Source organism: Cephus cinctus, unplaced genomic scaffold (genome assembly GCF_000341935.2).
Source record: "Cephus cinctus unplaced genomic scaffold, Ccin1 Ccin1_scaffold0126, whole genome shotgun sequence".
Lineage (NCBI taxonomy): Eukaryota > Metazoa > Arthropoda > Insecta > Hymenoptera > Cephidae > Cephus > Cephus cinctus.
The window spans coordinates 150,430-158,885 of NW_014332860.1; the positions used below are offsets into that span (position 1 = coordinate 150,430).

The window sequence follows — 8,456 nt, forward strand, 5'->3', positions numbered from 1 at the left end:
AGCCTTATGAATTTTGGTGAGGCACGTACTAACGACACGTATTCTATATTATTGTATGTCGGACAAGCTAAATGGGGAGCTGACGTAAATTTAAGCACCGTCCGATGAAGGTATTAACGCGTATGGATATAGTTCATTTTTCCTAACCAAATTCGCAATTTTACGATTGTCCGTTAATTTTTTTATCTGCATACAATTAGGCGAGCAACTACTACCGTATACATACATCACATCTCTTGACTCTACTAACTATTTGATGACTTTCTACTTTTTAGATATTCCACTGTGTTTCGGCACCTCGTGTGCCTTTTGACAACCGGGAAATGTTATTGAGCGACGTTATACTACGGTTCATACAATCTTTTTGTCGTCTCGTTCTCTCCTGTTGAATCAGCATCATTTGTGAATATAACAGAGATCTACATTGCCAGTACATTTTTGTATTCACTATTTTACCGATTACAGCCAGTTGTCATCAAGATATTCGGTAATCTTGTACCAAGCACAGAGATGAGGTTGTATGAGGTTGTATGTTGGATGTGGAAGTCCAGGGTGTCCAGGTATGGGGCTCTGTAGTTTTCTGTATCTGGGTGTTGGACGTGGAAGTTCAGGGTGTCCAGGTGTTCCGCTCCGTAGTTTCTTGTATCTAGGTGTCGGACGTAGAAGTCCAGAAAAGTTTGCAACAAGCTTTGGCGCTTTGCTCAAACTATAGTATCCTTTCTGATGTTCGTACGGCCTGAGGTACGTAAATAATCCAGCACACTCTCCTCTCTTATGTTTACCACACGGCTTCAACAAGCTGGACACCATTAACGACGCTTAAATGCATTGAAGATTACATTTTCTTTAAAAATTTGTATATGTCTTTATGCATTTCTAGAAAAAGGGGCTTACAAATTAAATTTATATGCCATTAAACATTTTCGACAGCGCAATATATTTTTCTGATTAGCAACATCATAATGCATTTACATTTTATATCTGTGACAATATATGTAGATTTCAGTGCTTAGAGCTTCTATCTCCCGTTGAGCAACAAAAACTTGTGATATCTCCCAAAAAACACTTACGTGTAAAAAACTACGCCAAGTACAAAAGTGCTGTGTATTTCTCTAATAAAAAGTATTGATATCAGATTATTGAGGCCAAGTACATAAGTCACTACATGTTTTCCTATTATATGATCTAGCACTGGCCCACCATTTTAATTGTATTTTCAAAATTTCTTATAACGTTTTGACTACTCTTTTACATTACTACTGATTCTCGTAGTTGATTATGATTTAATAGTTATTTAATAATTAATAATACTTTAGCTGATTCCTTATCGAGTACTACTTGGCGGGTCCGTGCATTTCTTGATATAAATTTGCGTTCATTATGCCAGTCATCAAACTCAAAACCAATGTCAATTTTCTATATAGAGCTTATTAACGATAACTCGTCAATAACAATCACGGTAAAAGTTTTATAACAAATATATAGTTTTAGGATACTATTGGTATGTTTAAGGTAAGTACTTTGGAATTCCTGGCACGGACCCGCCAAGTAGTACTCGATAAGGAATCAGCTAAAGTATTATTAATTATTAAATAACTATTAAATCATAATCAACTACGAGAATAAAACTATATATTTGTTATAAAACTTTTACCGTGATTGTTATTGACGAGTTATCGTTAATAAGCTCTATATAGAAAATTGACATTGGTTTTGAGTTTGATGACTGGCATAATGAACGCAAATTTATATCAAGAAATGCACGGACCCGCCAAGTAGTACTCGATAAGGAATCAGCTAAAGTTTTATTAATTATTAAATAACTATTAAATGATAATCAACTACGAGAATCAGTAGTAATGTAAAAGAGTAGTCAAAACGTTATAGGAAATTTTGAAAATACAATTAAAATGGTGGGCCAGTGCTAGATCTTATAATAGAAAAACAGGTAGTGACTTATGTACTTGGCCTCAATAATCTGATATCAATACTTTTTATTAGAGAAATACACAGCACTTTTGTACTTGGCGTAGTTTTTTACACGTAAGTGTTTTTTGGGAGATATCACAAGTTTTTGTTGCTCAACGGGAGATAGAAGCTCTAAGCACTGAAATCTACATATATTGTCACAGATATAAAATGTAAATGCAGATCCTTATATACCATGGTCACAAAACCGTGAACTTAAACTTATTTTATAATCCTTACAACTTGCAACTCCATACGTTTTTGATACTGTTATATTAACGTTAAGTTAGCCGACCAAGTTCAACTTTATTAATTTTTTTTACGAATCCATTACGGGTCAATCGCAAATGATCGTGAGCCTAATTAAAAGGTTTTTGTAGCAAATGCTCAGAGAAAACCCCGTAATGTGTCACCAGAAGGCACCTTGAAATACCATTTTACTCAGTGTGCAAAATTCGATTTCTCATGTCTGTTAGTAGTGTGCGAAATGCCTAATTCACGCATTTTTAGCAACCAGCTTCATTCAATGCGTGAATTAGTTATTTCGCGCACTCTAAGCTCGCTGCTTATGATAAACAAACGATATCGTAACGATATAGTTAGAACCCACTTCGTACCTTTATGAGCACCTGCGTGCAGTGAGTTACCAAAGCGATAAAAAACAATTTTATGATAAAGTTGTGTTGACACACATATTTACTGATGTATCGAATAATTAAACTATCAATATGTTAAATCAACAGTAAATATTATTTATAAACAATTAAATTTATGTGAAAAATAAAATTCTTTTCTTATGAAAATGACTTTTAAGAGTACTTTTTCAGTGGGCGGCTTCGCCCCCCTATCGCCCAACGCCTTCTGCACCCTCACCAGGGGTTCCGCCCCTGATGTCCGTCCGCACCACGCCTCTCGCACTTATATCGCAATATACTATACTTCCTTCTTTACTCTAGTTTCTTACAGATTACGAATTTCGCACACTGAGTAAAAATAGTATACAACACACGTGCGCGTGCACGTGGCCTCGTGCGGGAATCACGTACTTCGCGGACTTGTATCGTAATGTACTATTTTTGGACAAACGACTGTAAAATTACCTAAAAATTTATAATAGTGACGTCACAGGTATCTAAAATATTTTCAAGCAAACGGAAACCTATTAAAAATATTTTTGCGCAGATTAATTTTGAAATCTCAAGTACATATTACTCTCCAATACAGGCGGGATAGTGCCAGCCACAACAACCAATGGCAGCTCTTCGCCTAGCCTTTCATATCCGTACTTGTTGAGTAGGGTGGATGAATGGATGGCCCAATCATCGGCCATGTGCCAGTAATTTTCAGTGTGTGCTTTGACTATAGCAAAATCTACAGTATTATAACGTAACAGACGATTACTGGTGCATTACCATCCACCTTGTATCCTGGACTTTCGGGAATCAACTGTACTCTCCTATATCTTGCTTTGAGGCATCGAAGGCAGCGGGACAAAATGATATTAAAGAGATGGTGTTTTTTAAAAATAATTTCTAGCCAATAATACACGTTAATAAGTTAATCTATTTATAACTGTTTTATATCCGTAATGATCATGAAGATGTGATTACGATTATACACATATAGAAAAATGTCGCAGCTTATCGTCTATTGCGTAATACTTTGGTCTCGTTGTTTACAGTTTATATTTATTACATCTTTAAGCAATCCTACTGGTTATTCGCACTTGCTACGTATTATAAGCTATGGATTTAAAGATCAATGATATGATTGTATAAGGGTAACGAGCTTATGGCAGATACTTAATCTATACATTCTGTCATTGGATATTTTGGTTTTCTTCGTCAAAAACGGTATGTATACTTATTATTGCCAGTACCATTGCAAACTTTCAACGTTCAAGTCAATCATTTCGACATTACTCGCAAAATATGGTTCGATTCTTCTCACGTAAACTTTTCGATTTCCTATGTCTTGTAGACGCCTAAAATTATCCGCAAGAACTTCTTCGCCATTGGAAAGCATGCGAAATTTATTCATCTATAAAAAAAGAAGTATGGTTTACAGTCACTAGAAACTCTCTCTGCGTTATCCACGTTATGTGGATGTCTGACTTATTTAGGATATTTACCTGCCGAAATGAGATTGGCACTGTTGTGGGAAATAAAATCCACGTTACAGCTTCGCTGCACGGTGGCGTAGTCAAAGATCCTCTGTAGGTATAGAAGATTTCGGTATCGCGAGGCATTAAGGAAGCCAGTGTAATTGATACATTCAATTCTGCTTCGGTGTTGATCCACTGGATGTTTGGAAGGGTTCTCAAAATTGGGTAAAGATGTTCGTTTTCCTCCTCTTGGAGCTACAATGAAGAAAGCACGGGTATGAAAATGACAGAAATTTTGAAGACAATTTTTTGGAAAAATTTACCTGAAAGAAAATTCCTAAAACCGTAAGGCCGTCCTCGTGTTGTAAAGCACTTGCGAGATCGGGATATTTCATGTTTCTGTGGATTACGTGCATTTCCATTGGAAATCTATTAATAAAGAAGAAACACTTGAATTTTTGACACATCGATGAAAATAAATCGTTAAGTTTGTTTGGTGATAATTTTTCGTGAATATTTTCCATTTCCAAGTTTTTTTTTTCTTTAATTTGTCAAGCAAGCGTTTTCGCCAATTCTCAATGTCGAAAGATAAATTATTCGTTCAAGTAACACTTGCCTGATTCCATTCAATATGTGTTCCGAGCCTCTATTATTTTTGATACCCCAATGAAAATGTAATCCTTCGAGTTCGTAATCTTGATCTTTGTTCAGCATTCCACCGAAGACAAAGGGCAATCTCTTCTTCGAGAGCGCTTTGTTAAGCGATAATGCGACTAGCCGGAAAAGGGACGGTTATTGTTATTTGTGTCTCGCCAGACGCCGTTAACGCTCGATCCCACAAACTCGGTTTACTGTTTAAACTTCTTTTATCTTAAGAATGCAATGTCTGATTGATCGATCGCGGATTTAAACGGAGTTTAAATAATAAACCGTGTTTGTGAAACCGACTTATAAAACAGCATACGAGTATAATAATTTATATCAAGGGTGAAGCACCTAGACAATTTCACATTCGCGTAAACTTTGTTCGTGCACTTACCGGAATGTCCGTTATTTGTTAATTTGACAGGACCAGACAATAGGTTATGATAACCGATCATTTCAACTGCAGGCAAAGGCAGCGCCACTGCTCTTGCGGACGACAATGCAATTGGCGACTGCCACTTCCCAGCGCAGGCTTTATGTTCTTGGGCCCAGGTATGTTGATCTTTTTTTTGTGAAATAAAAAAATCCATTGATTTGTAAGCATCATTTCGTCTTGACTTTTGACAGATTAATATTATTTACTCACGTCGTCTGCTATATCCAAAATCTCCATATGCCGAATGTGCTAAAAGAATGAAAAATCAAGGTAACGTTTTCATTATTCTTTCGGAAAATTTTAATGATATTGTTACTCAAAACAAAAAAAAACAAACCCAGCGTCAAAGGTATTATAAACAACACGTAGAGTAACATCATCAACCGCCGTATGGAGTACAGGTAATATGAAGAGGTAAAATCTAAAACGGCAAAATTTCAAAATCTTTTATCGTAATCGAAGAAATGTTAAGAAAATATAGTTAGCTGTTTTTTAGGCGCGAAGAAAAATTATTTAATAAAAAGCAAGATGGGTTCATTAGTCATGTAATATTGATAAAACGATTCTTAACTAATGTACGTACCTTACAGATACGAAGGTGGAAAACAAACTGCGCTAGCTCCAGATAATTGAGACCAACCTAAATATATGCTGAGGCGCTTTGCCACCGCCAAAGGTGCAAAACGATTGGTCGCTGCTCAACTGTCCCCAAGAAATTACGCATTCAAAAGTAGTTCGTTAAATCTGCGGTTCCGTCTGGATACTCAATTTGACGTCATTGAATCTTTTGTCTTCGCGATACTTCTGCAACCGTATCCTGCTATTTTTTGTTCACGTCTCACAATGAGGCGCAAATAACAATTCTCACTAAATCTGGTCTGCGAGTAGATACTTAATTTTCGAAGGATCAGAACGCAATTGCATTTTATAGTGTTTTTCAGAGTATTCTGCCAGCTGTTGATGCGTTCATTTGATTTCTATAAATTCCTGTGATAAAACCACATTCAGTTGATGCAACGGCTCTGGATAGTATCGTATATTAATGGCCACTAAACATTTTTACATTTCTGTGCTAAAATCGGGCCAGATTATTGGATGCAATGCGTATATTAAAAATGGCAAGAATTGAAACGTGCTAAAAAGTTTCTAAAAGAGCTTTCGAAAGGGATATAGTCGACTCTCTCTGACTTTACATTTTCCAAATTCACGTATAGCACGTCGTGAACGAGGGCGATCGGTATCGAGGGAAGAGGAACGCTAACGACGCAAGCTTCGAAAAATCGTGCTCCCAGAACCCTAAGGATGCGAAATTACAGATGACTACGAAAAATTATTTTTTTACTAATTAATACGCTCCGTGCCACGTGTACCACCGGTGGTACACTCAGACATATTATAATATGAAATGGCCTGAACGACAAGTCAGGCAAGAAGTGAAACGTGCTAAAAAGTTTTTAAAGAGCTTTTGAAAGGGATATAGTCGACACTCTCTGACTTTACATTTTCCAAATTCACATATAGCACGTCGTCGAGTGAACGAGGGCGATCGGTATCGAGGGAAGAGGAATCGCTAACGACGCAAGCTCCGAAAAATCGTGCTCCCAGAATCCTAAGGATGCGTAGCTACAGATGACTATGAAAAATTATTTTTTTACTAATTAATACGCTCCGTGCCACGTGGACCACCGGTGGTACACTCAGACATATTATCATATCAAATGGCCTGAACGACAAGTCAGGCAAAAAGGGCTTGGCACGGAACGTGTTAAGAAATTGAAGATATGGTTGAATTTTATCGAAGAGAAAATTTTATTTAAGTCTTACTAGACGCGGCACCTCATATTTCATTATACCGAGGTAGCTTTTGAATTAAATTAGCGTCACGAAGTCAATATTGACCTTTATAGAATATTGTAAAGGTCAAAGTGCTAACGGGGTTTTCTGGAGACGCTAATTACGGATCTCTAATTAGCAATTCAATATTCATAGTGGCTGTTTAAAGAAAGGCTGTTTTATACATTAAAATTTTTTGAATTTACCATATAGGGGCTTATGTTCATTAATCACGAATTTTAAAGAGCATCGCCAAAATTAAATGAGAGAACCAAATTTTTTATTTTTCAATTATAGCATTTAGTTTCTAATTAGTATACGCGACCTCGAAAAAAAAAGTAGAAGAATAGTTTATAAAAATAAGTCGGCGAAAATCGGAGATTACCTGAAGTCTATACATAAGCTCAGGTGTAACAATATTAACATTATTGGACCTTCATGACATATATATTGACTATGAATTTCAAAAACTGCCAATATCATCGAAAAAAGTAAGGCAGTCTAAAAGTTAAACAAATTTTGAAAATTTTACAATTTTCATGACATTGTCAATGTATGTCAAGTATGCGATATTATTGTTAGTTAGCTTTTGTATTATAACAATCAAATTATGTCGTACTTGAAACAGTCAGATGGATGGATCTTTTGTATTATGCAATACAATGGAATTCATTTCTGTTTCACCTGTCGAAACAATGGACGCTGGGCTTGCAGTCTTAATGCATTTAAATAGAGTTTCCTCCAGAGAATGCTTATAAAACAGAATAAACAGAAAAACTTTTCGTTACGTCTGACGCTATTCCTAAGCGGTACGATAAGAAATGCAATAGAAAGATTAATTTTAACTTACATCCATTTCAAGACAAACGATCAATTAACGATAGATAAACATCTAATTGACCGCCATCTGTATGATAGCATCAAATTGTCGTAGCAGTATAAATGTAACATTACAATTGAATAAATTTATGTGAGATGCATACTTAATAAGCACAAGTGTGGAATAACTTTTCAACGTCTTTACGGCATTTCAATGGGATGTATATACCTTGTTAGGTTATACTGAATAAACCAATGATACATGAGTACATCGTGCTTTCTTACCTAGCCGAAAAAAAAAGGTACTGAAAAAATGTTAACAAGTCACAATAAACTATAAAAATAGAAAGTATAATTAATTTTAGTTTCTTGTAGAAAAAAAAAAAAAACTGAAATTTACCACAATTTCCCATAATTTTCTATGGCTCAAGTTGCGAAGAATTGTAGTTTATTGTAGTTTTGAAAAGAACTTACAACAATTTAGAGTATTCAATAAGCCCGGAATCCTCGAGGGTGTATAACTGTAACCTCTTGTAATAAATTATTTTTGCATTTGTCTGTAGCTCTGAGGTAATGAGTGATTTAAAGTTGTTAGAAATGAAAATTGGCACTGAATCAATATTTTAATTATTTGCATTTAAGTAATTTTTC

General features: G+C 35.5%; 1 protein-coding gene and 1 long non-coding RNA gene across 4 annotated transcripts; one reads left to right on the forward strand and one right to left on the reverse strand.

Moving 5' to 3' along the window:
• Positions 1-10: 10 nt before the first annotated feature.
• LOC112493675 lies at positions 11-5,880 on the forward strand. 3 transcript variants are annotated; one of them, XR_003058242.1, is made up of 4 exons: positions 11-110; positions 5,184-5,269; positions 5,345-5,423; positions 5,744-5,880. It is a non-coding gene; the product is annotated as an uncharacterized LOC112493675 (long non-coding RNA). The 3 variants fall into 3 exon arrangements; XR_003058243.1 differs by lacking the exon at positions 11-110 and adding an exon at positions 679-741; XR_003058241.1 differs by lacking the exon at positions 11-110 and adding an exon at positions 4,855-5,117.
• Positions 3,138-5,857, reverse strand: LOC107262718 (carbonic anhydrase 9). The gene is made up of 8 exons (XM_015729199.2): positions 5,737-5,857; positions 5,491-5,574; positions 5,364-5,402; positions 5,112-5,279; positions 4,689-4,845; positions 4,396-4,501; positions 4,100-4,327; positions 3,138-4,008 (listed from the first exon to the last, which is right to left on the reverse strand). The coding sequence occupies exons 2-8, from the start codon at positions 5,531-5,533 to the stop codon at positions 3,835-3,837; spliced, it is 915 nt and encodes a 304-aa protein (XP_015584685.1). The 5' UTR covers positions 5,534-5,574; positions 5,737-5,857; the 3' UTR covers positions 3,138-3,834.
• Positions 5,881-8,456: the final 2,576 nt, after the last annotated feature.